The sequence below is a fragment of the Coffea arabica genome, chromosome 3c, assembly GCF_036785885.1.
Source record: "Coffea arabica cultivar ET-39 chromosome 3c, Coffea Arabica ET-39 HiFi, whole genome shotgun sequence".
In the NCBI taxonomy this organism is placed as follows: Eukaryota; Viridiplantae; Streptophyta; class Magnoliopsida; order Gentianales; family Rubiaceae; genus Coffea; species Coffea arabica.
The window spans coordinates 11,238,178-11,254,204 of NC_092314.1; the positions used below are offsets into that span (position 1 = coordinate 11,238,178).

At 33.4% G+C, this 16,027-nt stretch overlaps 1 protein-coding gene across 1 annotated transcript; it reads right to left on the reverse strand.

Moving 5' to 3' along the window:
• Window positions 1-13,625: 13,625 nt before the first annotated feature.
• On the reverse strand, window positions 13,626-15,079 carry LOC140037806 (uncharacterized). Its single transcript, XM_072082935.1, has 3 exons — window positions 14,742-15,079; window positions 14,183-14,246; window positions 13,626-14,120 (listed from the first exon to the last, which is right to left on the reverse strand). The coding sequence occupies exons 1-3, from the start codon at window positions 15,077-15,079 to the stop codon at window positions 13,626-13,628; spliced, it is 897 nt and encodes a 298-aa protein (XP_071939036.1).
• Between the last annotated feature and the right edge of the window lie 948 nt (window positions 15,080-16,027).

The window sequence follows — 16,027 nt, forward strand, 5'->3', positions numbered from 1 at the left end:
TCCTCGGTCTTCTGTCCTCTGATTTTCTCTCTGTACTACGACTTCCAATATGAATAAAAACGGGGGTGGCATCCCTTCCCTTTGTCGGGGTTAGCCCCAAAAAAAAAAAGAATTGGTTAAAGTCTGTCAATTCAGATTGCCAGTATAATAAGTTTTCCGATTATATGGAAAGTGAACAAAAGTTTCTTTATAGAAACGAAAAATGTTCACATAAAGATAAGTAATGTATTATTGCTCGTTTCAAGAAAATTTGTTTTTCTAAAACATTATTTTCTTATAACCTTAGACTTTCTATTTTCAAATTAATTACATTGGGTATGATTATGAACCTTATTAACCAGTAGTAGATTTTGAAAAAATAGTGAAGTTATTAATTCTAAAAATAGTGAACCTCATTACCATTGGATATGATTATGAACCTCATTATCCAATAGTAGATTTTGAAAAAAAAAAGTGAAGTTATTAATTCTAAAATTTTCAGTATCATCTTTTAAATTGAGCAATATACTACACTTGACTACAAAAATCATATTGGCAGCAAGTATGTTTATCACTAGGGAAAACTCCTTAAATTTTGATATAGGAAATTGAGATATATTTCCTTGAGAAAAATAAAGAGTTGATAAATCATAAATCTTTAAAGATTTCAGATTTATTAACTATGATATTTTAAGTAGACTGCATAAGTAAAGCAGACTACTCAATCATTATGGATGCCATAAGGGTTTCATTATAACAATAAAATTTTATGAATTATTTTCTATCCTTTTTTATTGGTGAGAGATATTTATCTCATTGTTAGGTAACTATTTATCAAATATAATGCTTCTTTCTTATTTGATAAAGGATCAATATTTGATACCTTTGCAAGTGTTCAAATGAGAAAGGAAATTTGAAATTTAAGGGAAAGAAAATAAAATGAAAGCACACAAAAAAGGGGCTATCTTGTATGTGCTCATTTTATAAATTCCTTAATTAGGAAACACTGCTTATGGGTAAAAGCAATGCTTGATTAGTTACATCGAATGGTGTACTTTAAGTAAATAATGAGATACTTGTGGATATAGCATATTGCCAATATTTACATCTTGTGAGTAATGCCTTGAAATTGAAATATATACTTAAACATTTCCTCCAATGCCGTTTAAACACCACTTTGATTATCGTATGGATGGAAATCAAGTTTAAAATATTATAGTCAATTTTGTGAGGGTAATCAACCTAAGATAAAGAAACTGTACAAAGGAAACAAGGCTATTTTACTCCAAGAAATTTAAATTCTTTTACACTTCAAGAATTATTAGAACTGGAGATTTAAATTTCTTAAGACCATAAAGTAAGTGGGAGTGTTTTGACTCTAGAATGGAGTTTTGAAAAGGTAAGGATTCATATTCGACTCCTTTGAATATGAAAAATTGATAGCTTTTCTCAAAATAATTATTTAATTATTTTAGATAAGCATTCAAATGAAAAACCCCTTGTCAAATAAACACATGAAGTAAATCCACATTGAACTCACTGGTTGACTTATTTTTGAGATAGTGGGAGGAAAAATGTTCTCTATAAGAAATTGAAATTTTCTAGTTACTATGTTGTATACCGACAAGAATTTAAGGATAAATTGTGTAATATTTTCATAAGGTGCAAATGGAAAAATCTCAATATTCAAGGATAATGTCACAAATTATCACAAAATTTCTACCAAATTTTGAGAGATTTTACTTAAGGTAATTATGGCACTAGTAACTCACTATTAGAGTTACATTAGATAAATATGAAAACAAATGTTCTTAACATGACTCTTGATGATTAGGCATACACATGTGTCACCATGGTAGAGAATGCAATTTAAAAAACCAAATTTTTGCTCCTCAATAGTATATCAATTTGTTCTTCATTTGATCTTAGAAGAATTTTTCTAGTAAATTAATATACATTAAGGTTAGTGGGAATAATACAATGAGAGTTTTTCTCAATCATGATATTTGTGAAACCTTTCTGTCATTGGTATTCACAAAATAGAATGTAAAAGATAGTTAATCTATCTTAAAACATGCATGCAAGAGTTCTTTGATAATAAAGAACAAGTATTACTTTTAAGTGATATTAGTGAACATTTGCATAATGTTCACCTCATATATTGGAATGAACATAAATATTTATCAAGGAAGCTATGAAGTTATAACACAGGCATCTACTATTTGGTCTAAAGTTTGTCGATATTGTATTTTGGCCACTATAAATATTTGATTTGACTATACCCTTTCATTACGTATACATGAAAGAGTGGGAGTCAAAATAAACAAGTCGACATAATGTATTCAATAGTTATTTAGAAAAGCAAAAGAAAGCTATTGAGTATACAATAAGGAGTTATTATTATTGATCAAACAATCAAAAATTGCCGACTAAGTTGTTAATAATCAAATAACTCATATAGAACTCACTAGTTTATTTAGTATTTTGCTATTATTTTCAAACTATTGTGATTGTCTAGACACTTGAGATACTTATATTTACATGATTTTGTGCACATTATTGTTCATGTATAAAGTAAGGATCATTTGATCCATAAAGTAAGACCCTGAATAACTTATATGAAGTTATTCATAAAGTTCTTTTAAATCACTTGATTAGGAAGTATAATACGTTGTAATATATGGAAGGAAGTATTTGCCATGAGAGCATAACCGTCATGATTCGTGTATTATCATTTTCTAATTAAGCAACTGTTACATAACTGTTGAATTTAGTGAGTGACAAACAAGGTTTATGGCCATTTTAATAGCTAGTCACTCAAAAGTTATATGACTATTTCATGTGGGTCAAGTGGGAAAATGTAAGACTTACTTCTTTAAGAGGCAATTATGATTTACATGATTGATTCTAAAATGATTGGTATCGTGATTAAATGATTGATATTTTGTCAACAATTAATTAGTATCTCCTATTTGATAATGATTGATTGATATCTTATGTTATTTGATATCTTATTCAATCAGTTAATCAATCAAATTAATCAATTAGTCGGAGATATTATTCTCAGTAATGATTTATGGTAATATTTCCTTGATGGAAGGAAACCTTAGGGATTTTTGTATTTGCTAGTAAGGCTCCCTAACCTAACCTATAAATAATCTATGATATTCCATCAATTGTACACATTTAGATTAGGCATAGAGTAGAAAATCCTTACTCTAAATTCTCCTTTTACTTTTTCTTCTTTTACATATTTTATTTTGTTAGAATAGATAAGGAGTCAAGACCCCAGGAGAGAGGCGTCAAAGGCACAAGGAGAGATCAACTTGTACTTGACAATAATGGTTAGAGATAAGTGTATTTCGATTTCCGCTGCACAATACGTTCAAATATGCATCATTAGTTTAACATTTCTTTCACTTTCAGTGGTCCATTTGGAAAATGATAGAGACGGGAGACTGGTTGTTCTTCGCGTCAAGCACGACCAGAGAACCGTCCTTTTTTAATAGAGGGTTCATGGATAGACTAAATACCTATTTTTAAATGTTTGATATCAATTCTTATGTGGAAAAATTTAATAAGTCGACTAAGAATTAGTGGTAGTAGATCAAGAGTTAGAGCCAAAATGTAGGCTAATACAAGGATTACAAGCATGTACACTAGGCTATTATAAATCAAGTCGACTCTAAACATTTTTTATAGTCTTTCTTCCACATTCAGGGGGTCCATGTGGAGAATTCGATAGATTGGTGGAGACCAGATACTGTTTTGGTCAAGCATGGCTAGTGTAGTGGACGATCCCTTGTCTTATTCTTTAATTCAAGTTTTGGCCTTTAAGGGTCAATGCCTTAGATGGGAGAGGATATCATTCACAATGTGTAGTTGATCTCTAGCCTTGTGGTTCTTACTTGCTCCATTTGTTTATATGTGAGCAACCTTACTCATGCTTTTGGGACTTGAACAATTTTTGGTCATTTTTTCTTAGTGTGAGGGTTCAAAAATAAAATCTCTTATTTACACTTTTTTCCCCGAACCACCCAACCTATTTTCATATTCTCTTGTGATTAAATTTAAGGAATAATTTGAGAAACCTCCCCTGAGACTCTAACAATTGCATTGAGAACCCTTGAGATTTTAGAAATTACATTTACTTCCCTTGCCCACTTAAAATGACAATATTAGCCTTAATATTTTTGTCAACTCCATTTTTTTACGAAAAATAATCCAGGTGTTGAAAAATGAGTTTTTATTAAAAGATAAATGAAAAATGAGTTTCTTGATTTCAGAAAAATAAATAAAGAAAATGGGCCAAAACTGGGACTTAGAAAGTGTGACGATTTTGACCCAAAATAATAGTCTAAAAAGGGTTTATAAGAAAAAATAGGAGTCGTCACTTGGTATCGAGTTTAGGTGTACCAAATCACCTAAAAATAAAAAAATAGATAAAACCCTTTTTAGACGACTCCAAATCTTCGAAAAATAAGAGAAAAGGGTTCAGGAGTCACGGTTGAAAAAAGGGAAGGCAAGGATAAAATCCGAGTCACCCTTTCAAGCTAACCAAGGCTAATTGCGAGATTTAGTCAAAAAAATTTCTAATCCAACCTATGGACTTATCACATTGGGATGTTTCTACATGGATGCAAAACCTAAACTTAGGAGGGTATCGGGCGTCGGAATATCTGTTCGAAGTTTAATTGGTGTCAATCGTATTAATCGCGATTGAGTAACACTTTGAAGAGGTCATGAAAAATTGAAAATGCAAAAGATGAGACTCGAAGAAAAGAAAAGATTATAATATATAAATATACGTGACCTAAAAGAGAGGAATGCAACATAACGGGTGTGGGGGACTAAGATTCGTGACTTGATTTTCCTTTTTGTAAAGGGGATACGAACGTGCTAAGGCTAAATAGTCATATTCGTTCATTTCCCATATTAAAAGGATGCTCCCTAACTTAATCAAGCAAATAAACTAACTTATTTCTAATTTTTCTTAAATAGAATGCAAGTCTAAATGTCATGTTTCGCACATAGGGATAAGGGATATACATATAGAGGAAATATCATGCAAAATGTTAAAGATCCTAAAAAGTAGAAAATATGCATGATCTAGCGCATGGACATTCCCTAAGGGTCTAGTATTGGACTAACCCAAATTTATAAATTCTCACCAGCATTGGACTAGTGAGAAATTGAAAAAAATGGCCACAACTAGCATTGGACTAGTGTAGTAACGTCATGCATTTATTATAACAAAAGAAATCATATAAACATAATTAAAGTAAGTAAACACATAAGCATATAGCACGTAAGCATAATATATAGATGCAAAAATTCTAAAAAAAAAGTGAATAAATACATAAGCACATAAGCATGCAAATACACAAACAAATAAACACACATAAGGACCTAACTATTACATTTAGGGCCCTAACTTCAATCTAAAAGGGGGAATTAAAAATAATAATCTAACTATTATATTTATCTAACTAGTTACATTTCTGACAAAAATTAAACCTATCTATTACATAGTCTAGCTAAATACATGTCTTGAACACCTATCTATTACAATTTGACATTTAAATGCCTCTCAAATAATCACCAAAATTAAATATATAAAACTTGAAATAAATAAAATGAGTAATTAAATAAATAAATAAAACACTCAAGACATGCAATTACACATAAAACACATAGGAGCACATAAAAGATTTTTTTAAATAGTAAAAGAAGATACCTCCCTTGAAATAGTAGCTAATTGGGGTTAGATTTAGCCTATTTATACTTCAAAATCAATGAAAATGTCAAGGCACCAATTTAATTAACAAATAAAAAGAATAACATGTAAAGAAATGAAAAATAATCATGAAATCTATTAATTAAAGTATTTAAATGAAGTATAATTAACAATTAAAAAAATAATCAACTTATACTTAAGAAATTAAAGCTATTAGGGATCTAATTGTAAAATTTATAAAAGTTTTGGGGTCAAATATAATTATTATAAAATTTAGGGGTTAAAATTAAAAACAAATCAAGTTTAGGGACCCAATTGTAATTCAAATAGGGACCTAATTGAACGAAATTTAAAGTTTCTAGGGCTGTAGTACAATTACTCAAAGGTACAGGGACTGATCTACAATTTCGTCATCAGATCTGGAGGGACACCGGCCATTGGGCTATCTTCAAGATTTCCTTGGGCAAGAATGCCCTAAGCCCAAGGAAAAGCCTCAAGAACAACAGATGGGCTAACCCATTACTTTGACCAAGTCAGCCCAACTAAAAGGGGTGGGTTTCAACCTCTCAAAACCCATACGAAACCCAATAAAATAAACAAAAGCCCATTCTTGAACTCAAATAAAATAGATCAGATTTTTATACCAAAACCCAACCAAACAAACCTCAACCCAAACTTTCAACTATTTTACAAAACTCAATCAAAATAATAATTCTATCAAAACTATTAAACCCTAAATTTCATCCTAAAATTCATAAATAATCTGTTCAAAAATAATATTAAAACATGCTAAAGAAAATTAAAATTTAACGGGGCAAAATTGACCGATTGTTTCAGATTTTCGGGCCACATTAGGATTATTTTAAAAATAGGGGCTAAAATGCAAATGTTTCAGATTTGTTCATGCAAGTTTGGGGCCATGTAAGTTTTGAAAATTTTAATTTATAGTATGTAAATATCTATATAAAACAAAGTTGGTCTCCCCTAATTTTTTACAATTTTATATATATTTATAATTAAAGTTAATATTTGATTTTTTTAGATGTCATACATTTAAATGTATGGAAATTATTTTAAACATAGCATATTAAGAAAATTTTGACTCCCCTAGAAAAAAATCCTGGTTCCATCACTGTTCTTCTGCAACTTCCTAGGTTTCCATCCAAGCGGTTATTGTACCATGAAAAGGGAAGAAATCACAACATGATTTTAAGTGAACAGCCCAAAGTCAAAATCTTTCTCAACTCCCTAGCAAAAAACATCAAACGTCACTTGGCTCCTCAACCTTTGTCAGAGGAAACAAATTCTGTGACCAAAGAAGAAACGAAAGGGAAGGAACGAAGAGTAGCAAATATACGCAGCTAGAAAAAATCTAATCAAACCATTCTCATGCATTGTTCTCCTCCTTTTTACAACGAAAGCAAATAATACAAGAAAATGTTGGTAATAGTTTGTAATGAGTATGTTGAAATCCATTGTCCCACATTGAAAGAGGATAAAGTGCATGTTGCCTATATATGAATCATTGTCCTATTCCTTTACAAACTTGTTCCAAGATATTAGTTTGGAGGGAAAGTTTGGTGGGAAACTTATTTCAATATCAATAAAATCTTGACAAGGGCACTTGGGCACATATCTGTTAATGGCGGTTAATGGCGGTTATTCTTTTTAGCAGACATATCTGTTAAATTGGTTAACTACCCATACGTCTATTCGATAAGGATTGCATCCTCTGATGGAGTTTTGGACAGGTGCTTCAACTATTTTAAATAGTGGGGTTTCGACAAAATTAAATCACTTTTACTTTTCATTTTTGATAGTTCTTAGACTTTGTTGTATCCTAGAGGTAATTTGTCTAATAGAGGCAAATAACACCTTAAGAAAAGTGCTTTCATGCCTCAAAGTCTCTGTATTTGTCTAGTATAGTTTCGTTATTTACAGAATTTTCAAACAGAAAAACACAAGTTTCAATGGCTCAAAGCTACCCCACTCCAGATTCATGCATAAAGAGAAGCAGACAACTCTCATTCATGGACTCCAGATAAAACCCCGAAACATACCTTTGCTTATGAACTGCAAGGCTTGCAAAGATAATCAAGGACAAGTATTTACATTAACTTCCAAATCTTATCCTTTTTTAGTCACACAAGATACATCAGACCCAGCAAAACCATATAACCCACACCATAAGCTCATGAAAGCATAATATGAAAAGGGTTCTCTTTTGATGAGTTAAAGATTTTTCCTTTGTGGATTGCAGCAAGCAAAGGATAGATTAAGAGTTACCTTCGATGTTTACACACAGAGAAATTGAGAAAAGTGGGATTCAAAGCTCAAATCTGGAAGCTAGGAACTTTGCTGCAGAAACTTTAAGAATGATGAAGGTAGCAGGTTCAAGCCCGGATTGGGAGATGTTGCAGAGGTTTTTTCTAAAAAATTCCAACACAAAATCTTCTCCTTGATCAACTTAGATTTCTCAGAAAAAAAAATCTTCCCACGACAAGCTGTAGGGAAATCGGAATCAGGTGGGGAATGCAACTAAATCACCAACCCTGACTCACATTTTTTGCAAAGAAAATTCTGCACTTTTTTCTTCCTCTTTTCTCTTGTTTTCTCTCTTTCTTTGCTTCCTTTTCTCCCTCTCTTTTCCTCTCTGCCGCCTGACAGGTGCCGAACCTGTACAATAATAAATACCTACTCGAGAAAAATACAGATTTTGTATATAGCGGTGAGTAGGGTCGAATCCACAGGGACTGGAGATAATTCGTTTCTTTTAGAATCCAAAGTATGGGGGGTTTTGGATTGAATGCTAACTAAATAAATTAACTGCAGAAAATAATTGATTAAGAGAAATAATTAAGGGAAAACTCTAGCCAAGAGTACACTTCAGAAATGGTTCATGCACTGATCATCGATTCACAGATAATTCCACATTTATTAATAGATTAGTTATAGTTGTCATCCACGCGATAAACAACCAACCTTTCCTTAATTTCTCGATAGTCAAGGTACGACTGTTAACTATTTCTCTAGCCCAAAAACAACCCTAGGTACGACCATATGATTTAATTTCTAAATTGCATTAATAATTAGAAAGGCCCAATCCTAACTAACAAACACGCTACGAGGGTTTGTTTAAGTTAGATCGTATGTTTCCCTGACATAAATCCAATTATGCCAGTTACTACTGAGATAGAGATAACGAACAATTACGGATTCAATTACCTCTAACTAGCAAATAGCCTACGTGAATAATTAAATATTGCGCATCTATTCAATCACACACGATAGTTATAACAACAATTTAAAGCAGAAAACATGCAAATACCAATAAATGAAGGAAACAATTAAAATAATTTAGATCTCACAGTTATTGTTGAACCAAATCTTCAGTTGTCCATTGACTAGAAATAAGAACTTAGTTCTCCATTAATGGAGAACAAGCCGTGCAAAGCAATTGAGAAAAGGTTGACCGAAGCTTTTTCATCGTTTTTCTCCTCCCTCCAAAGTCGGCTAAGGAGTAAGAATAAAAAGATAGGAATTGTCCCACCGAAAAAGAAGACGTCTGACCGCTAGAAAAAGGAAACTCAAGCTAGTCTAATTCATACCTGATTCTGGCTTTGTTTCTATTGGTCGCCGAAAAGAAAGGAAACGGCTCCAGAACAAAAGCAAAAAAAACTAACTCTTGATTGCACGTGATTCTGGCTTTTTTTAGCCAATTCCCTCACAATAGCCGCCGAGAAGAAAGGTAAGCTTCCAAGTCCTTGAAGCTTTGTAGGATTAGAGTTTTTATCCTCTACACCTCTGCGGCCGACGAGTCTTGTGATTTCCTGGTTTGAAGCCAGCTATTCCACTCATTCTAGGAAGCTTTCCACGTGCACATAATCCCGAAGGTCCGGCCAAGAAGGCTGGAGTTAGGCGTGGGCACACCTACTCATCAAGAAGTTCTCTGAAATTTGATTTTAAGCACTTTTCATTCTTTCTCCTGAAATAAGCACAAAATACCAAATATAAGTAGAATCCGACGATTAAAATAACATTTGGCTAAAATCAGGGGGAGAATAATTATAAATTTAACAACAAATTATGACCTATCACCGCCCTTATCTACTCTCTTCTTGTTCTCCTTTTGCTGTGTTTTTCCCATAGTTATTAAACCCAACCCGGGAAAGAACCCGGCGAAGGGGGTGGGTCAACGGGTTACTGGTTCAACCGGTGGGTAAGTGGTTGAACCAGTGGGTCACTAAATATATTTAAATATTATATTTCATAATTTTTGATATAAGATATATGATATAAATTGGAATAAATAATGCCATAGTAAAAGCTCATTTAATTTAATTTGCTATAAAATAATTAATTCATATAAGAATCAATTAAATATAAAGTTATTTAGTAATACACCAAACTTCAAGTGTAAAATTTTATCTATATTTAGTATAATAATGTAGCTTATTTATGAATTTTAAGTGTAAAAAATTATTAAATTAATATTTATCTTTGAAATGAATTATGTAATGTGTTATTTTTTAAATTCATTTTATAAATTATAGAGTTTGGAGGGTAATAATTTTTATTAAAAGATTTCAAATAAATTTATTTTAGAGAAAAGAAAGATAGAATTGAAAAAACATATATATATTATAATAAAGATCTTTTATTAACAAATTTCGGAGCAGCCTAGTGGTAAGCATGCGTTCGTGATTGGTGGAGGTCCAAGGTTCGAACTTTGACAAAGGCAATAAAATTTTTCCACCAAAAACGGTCCATGGACAAACCCAGCCCGGTTTCCGGGTTAGCCCGGTCCGACCGCCGGGCCGTTGACTAGTCAACGGTTCCGCAGCTCAAACGATCTAATTTAAGACTCGGCCCGGCCCAATGGCCGGTTCACCGGTTCGACTGTCGGACCGGGCCGGGTTTAATAACTATGGTTTTTCCTCAGCTTTTATATGGAACCCGGCTCCCAAAACCCTCATTTCAATGGTAGATATAGAGCTGATTTTTGGTGGCTGAATTGGATCCCCTAGATCCGTTTTTACAGCTGTTTTTCTTGATAAGGATCCACGGGTGAGGTGTCTATTTGTACTAAGGGGCTCAAATTGAAAGAAAAAAATAAAAAAAAGAATAGAAATTAGACAAAATGGCCGCTGCACCTTTCTTCCTTGTATTGGCTTTCTGCTTTGTATTCTTGTACGAAAGAAGAAGAAAATGGCGCGCGTGCTTGCGTGCGGAAAAGTTTTTTTTTTTTTACAGAAAACTGTTTTTGTTATTTCTTTTCTTGTCTTGTTTTTTTTTTCTAATTTTCTTTTCTGCCTAATTTTTCTAAAATGAATTGGAAAAAGATGATTTTGTTAAGAAAATGAACGAAATAAACTAAAGTAAGATTTACAACAAAAACAACTAAATAATAATGAAAAATGAAGAAAATAAAGTTAAATTAAATTAAATTAAAAAATATATTTAAAAAATGGTAAAAAAAAATTTTTGATAAAATTTTGATGTCTACAGTTTACTTCTTTTTATCTGAATTTTGCAGAAAGTCAAGATAAGGATGTAGACACCAAATTATTTATCTGTCCGTCTAGCTCAACTGTAATATAAATAACTAGATAAATCTAATGGATAACAAAATCTAAACTTAAAAATAAAAAATAAAACGGTCGGTGGGATAAAAATCAAACTCATCGAAATTGATGGGATAAAATTCAAACCCAACAAAATAAAAATAATCGGTGGAATAAACCCAAACCCATCGAAATTGGTGGGATAAAACCCAAATCCACCATAGTTGGTGGGATAAAACTCAAATCCAACAAAAATAAAAACGGTCAGTGGGATAAAACTCAAACCCGCCGAGATTGATGGGATAAAATTCAAACCCAACAAAATAAAAATGGTCGGTGGGATAAAACCTACACTCGATAAAATAAAATGATCGGTGGGATAAAATCAAAATTCGCCGTAATTGGTGGGATAAAACACAAGTCTAACAAAAAATAAAAATTGTCATTGGGATAAAATCGAAACCCGTCGAAATTGGTGAGATAAAATCCAAACCCAATAAAATAAAAACGATCGATGGGATAAAATTCAAGTCCGCTGAGATTGGTGGGATAAAATCTAAACCCAACAAAATAAAAATCGTCGGTGAGATAAAACTCAAACCCGACAAAATAAAAATGATCGGTGAGATAAAATTTAAACCCAGCGAGATTGGTGGGATAAAATTCAAACTCAATAAAATAAAAATAGTCGGTGGGATAAAATCCAAATCCGCCGAGTTTGGTGAGATAAAACTCAAACCCAACAAAATAAAAAAAGTTGGTGGGATAAAATCCAATCCCGCCGTGGTTAAAATCCAAATCAAACAAAATAAAAACGATCGGTGGGATAAAATCCAAGTCTACCGTGGTTGGTGGGATAAAATTTAAATCCAACAAAATAAAAACGGTCGGTGGGATAAAATCCAAACCCGTCAAAACAAATGTTCGCATGAAAATGTATTTGAATCAAAAGATGTGGAGTGATTTTTATTATTTTTTTAAAATATTATTAGACTTACTCAAGTGATCAGATATCACCTTTATAATAAAAATTGCCCCAATGTAGATCGGATTTGAATAATTGTTGTTTTCCGTCTCTTCGAGAAGGCGTGCGTAATTCAATCTGCAAAGAGAACAAAATAATCGCGACGACACATAATGCCACCACCATGCGGTCCCTTGAGTCTTGAGAACCTTGTAAACGCAAGTCTTTTAGCATCAAGAAATTGTCTGGTTTAGAAATTTTGTATGTCTCTTTCTTGATCTGTTAGTACCTATACTCAGTCAATGGTGTTGAGATCATGAGAAATACGCTTGCGCATTAATTGCGATAAATCATAGGGGTTGTTTCTTGGTTTAATTATACGAAAAATAAAATTCTTGGACAAAATTAGTTCATGCAATGACACAAGAATATAATATAATGATTTTTAATGAGAAAACAACTCTTATTAAGTTTATGAAAACAAACTTGGAGACTCAGATACAACTTGAGTGGATCTTCTATGATGAGAAAAAATGTCGCATTTGACTCTCTCGGATACCACATTTCTGAAATTTAGTATTGCCAGAAGAACCCTAACATGAGGAGAAATCCAAACGAACCTAGTCACCAGCTTTTCAGTAGTCGAATCTCAGTTTTCCATTCTTGACTTGATTGATAATTCAAGAATCATTACCTTAGCGCCTTTTCGGGTTTTCACTGAAGACAACTGTTCGTATCTCTGTTTGATCCGTTTAGTTTCCTCCAGCTGAGCTTCTATTAACATGAGCAAGGAGGGGATCTCAATCTCTGCAGGTAGTGCGGCTTCCATCCCATACATAAGAGAATAAGGCGTTGCCCCAGTAGAAGTTCTAATTACAGTCCGATAAGTCATTAATGCGTATGGCAAATTTTCATGCCAATCACAGTGTCTTTCCGTGATCTTGCGAATGATTTTCTTCAAATTTCTGTTTGCGGCCTCTACAACTCCATTCATTTGAGGTCTGTAGACAGCAGAATTTCGATGTTTAATGTTGAACTATTTGCATAATCTATCTACCATGTCATTATTTGAGGTTTCTGACATTATCAGTTATCAATTTCTCTGGTACCCCAAAATGACAGATAATGTAGTCTCTCAGAAAATTGGCTACTACTTTCTTAGTTACATTCTTGTAGGATACTGCTTCGACCCATTTGGTGAAATATTCGATTACTACGATGATGAACCGGTGCTCGTTCAAGACAGAGGGATCAATGGTTCCAATCACGTCCATTCTCCACATTGAGCATGACCAAGGAGCAGTCATACTATGCAGTTCGGCAGGAGGAGCATGTATAATATCGGCATGCAGTTGACACTTCATGCATCTTCTAACAAAATCTACACAGTCATTCTCCATGGTGAGTCAAAAATACCAGTTCTCATGATTTTCTTAGCCAATAAGTGTCCGTTCATGTCGGATCCGTATACTTCGCTGTGCATTTCTTTCATCATATAATCAATTTCTTCTCTATCGATGCACTTAAGGAAGCCCAAATCTGATGTCTTCTTGTATAACAGCTCTCCGCTTAAGCAAAATTTTGACGACATTCTGCGTAAGAAACTCTTGGTAGGTGAATCGATGTTCGAAGGATAAGACCCTGTCTTTATGAATTTCTTGATATCGCTATACCATGGACAATCATCAGATGTCTCCCCCACAACCAAACAGTGTGCAGGTTTATCATGAAATTGAATTTGAATGGGCTCGATCATTAACTCATCTGGATGTCGAATCATTGAAGATAAAGTAGCCATTGCGTCCGCGAAGACATTGCGAGTGCAAGAGATATGCCTGAAATCCAAGTTTCGGAACTTTTGGCCAAACTGAGCAAACTGCAATGATACGGCATAATTTTTGAGTCTCGAGTCACCTACTGTTTGAGCGTTTGATGCACCAGTAAATCAGAATCATTGAACGCGATCAAATTCTTTATCTCCATTTTCAATGCCATTTTCAGCCTAAAAATGAAAGCTTCATACTCAACCATATTGTTAGTACAAGAAAATCGTAACTTAGTAGTAGCGGGATAGTGGTTTTCCTCAGGTGACACCAAAACAGCTCCGATTCCTGCCCTAAAAGAATTCGAAACGCCATCAAATAATCTTCACTCAAGGTATTGCTCATTCATGTCTTCGGATGTGCCAATAAATAAGATCTCCTGTCAGAAAAATAAATATGCAATGGCTGGTAATCATCTTTTCTTGGATTCTCGGTCAAATGATCTGCTATAGTTTATTGCTTTCTGCGCAGTGAAAATGATATCGAACTCTGAAAGAATCATCTGCCATTTCGCCATACGTCCCGTCGGCATAGGCTTTCCCAATAAATATTTTAGAGGGTCGGAGCGGAAAATAATGTATGTAGTATGACTGAGTAAGTAATGCCTCAATTTCTGAGCGGCCCAAACCAAAGCACATCAACTCCTCTTAAGAAATGAATCATTGGCCTCATACGCTGTGAACTTCTTATTGAGGTAATAGATGTCTTGCTTCTTCTTTTTCGAGTTATAATGTTGTCCCAATATGCATCCCATAGTCTCATCCGGTACAGAAAAATACATTATCAAAGGTCGATCAGGTATGGGTGGCACTAAGATCGGAGGGTTCAACAGATAATTCTTGATCTTATCGAAAATTTGCTGACATTCTTTGTTCCAGTGCATTGGCGCATTCTTCTTCAATAACTTGAATAAAGGCTCAGATGTAGCTGTTAACTGAGCAATAAATCTGTCGATAAAATTGATCTTCTCCAAAAAGCTCTCCACGTCCGTCTGAGTTTTCGGTATAGGCATCTCTCGAATTACTTTGATTTTTGTTTAATCGATTTCGATTCCCTTTTTACTGACAACGAACCCCAACAGTTTACCGGCAAGAGCTCTAAAAGCACACTTGACAGGGTTTAGTTTTAAGTTGTACTTCCTTAGTTTTTCGAATAATTTCTTTAAGTCAATCAGATGATTCTCAACTTTCTTGGATTTAATGATAATATCATCCACATTGACTTCCACTTCTTTATGAATCATGTCGTGAAACAAAGTGGTCATGGTCCGTTGATAGGTAGTTTCAGCATTTTTCAATCCAAATGGCATTATTCGATAGCAAAAAGTTTCCGACGAAGTAATGAAAGTAGTTTTCTCTCTATCTTCTTCAACCCTCAAAATCTGGTGATACCTAGCGAAACAGTCACCGAAAGATTTAATTTCATGTCCCGCTGTGTTGACCAGAAGAATGTGAATGTTTGGCAACGAAAAATCATTTTTCGGACTAGCTTTGTTGAGATCCTTGTAATCGATATATACTCACACTTCTCCACTTTTCTTCGGAATGGATACGGGATTTGAAACCGAAATGGGTAATGAGACACAATGATGATTCTGGCATTGAGCTGCTTCTCGATCTGTTCCTTGATTTTGAGACTTATATCTGCGTTAAATTTGTCCGATTCTTGCTTTATTAGCGAAAAATTTGGATTGATCGGTAATCTGTAAACCACTATGTCTGTTAAAATTCCAGACATATCGTCATACGAATATGCAAACACATCTTGAAACATGATTAAGAATTTAATCATCTCTTTTCTTCGTTCCTTATTCAGGTGCACACTGATTTTGATTTTTTTAACCTCCGTCTTAGTGCCAATGTTAGTAATATTTGTCTCTTCTAAATTCGGTTTGGGTTTCTCCTCATATTATTCAAGAATTTTTGAAATAGACTCAGATTCCTTCTCGCTATCACTCTCA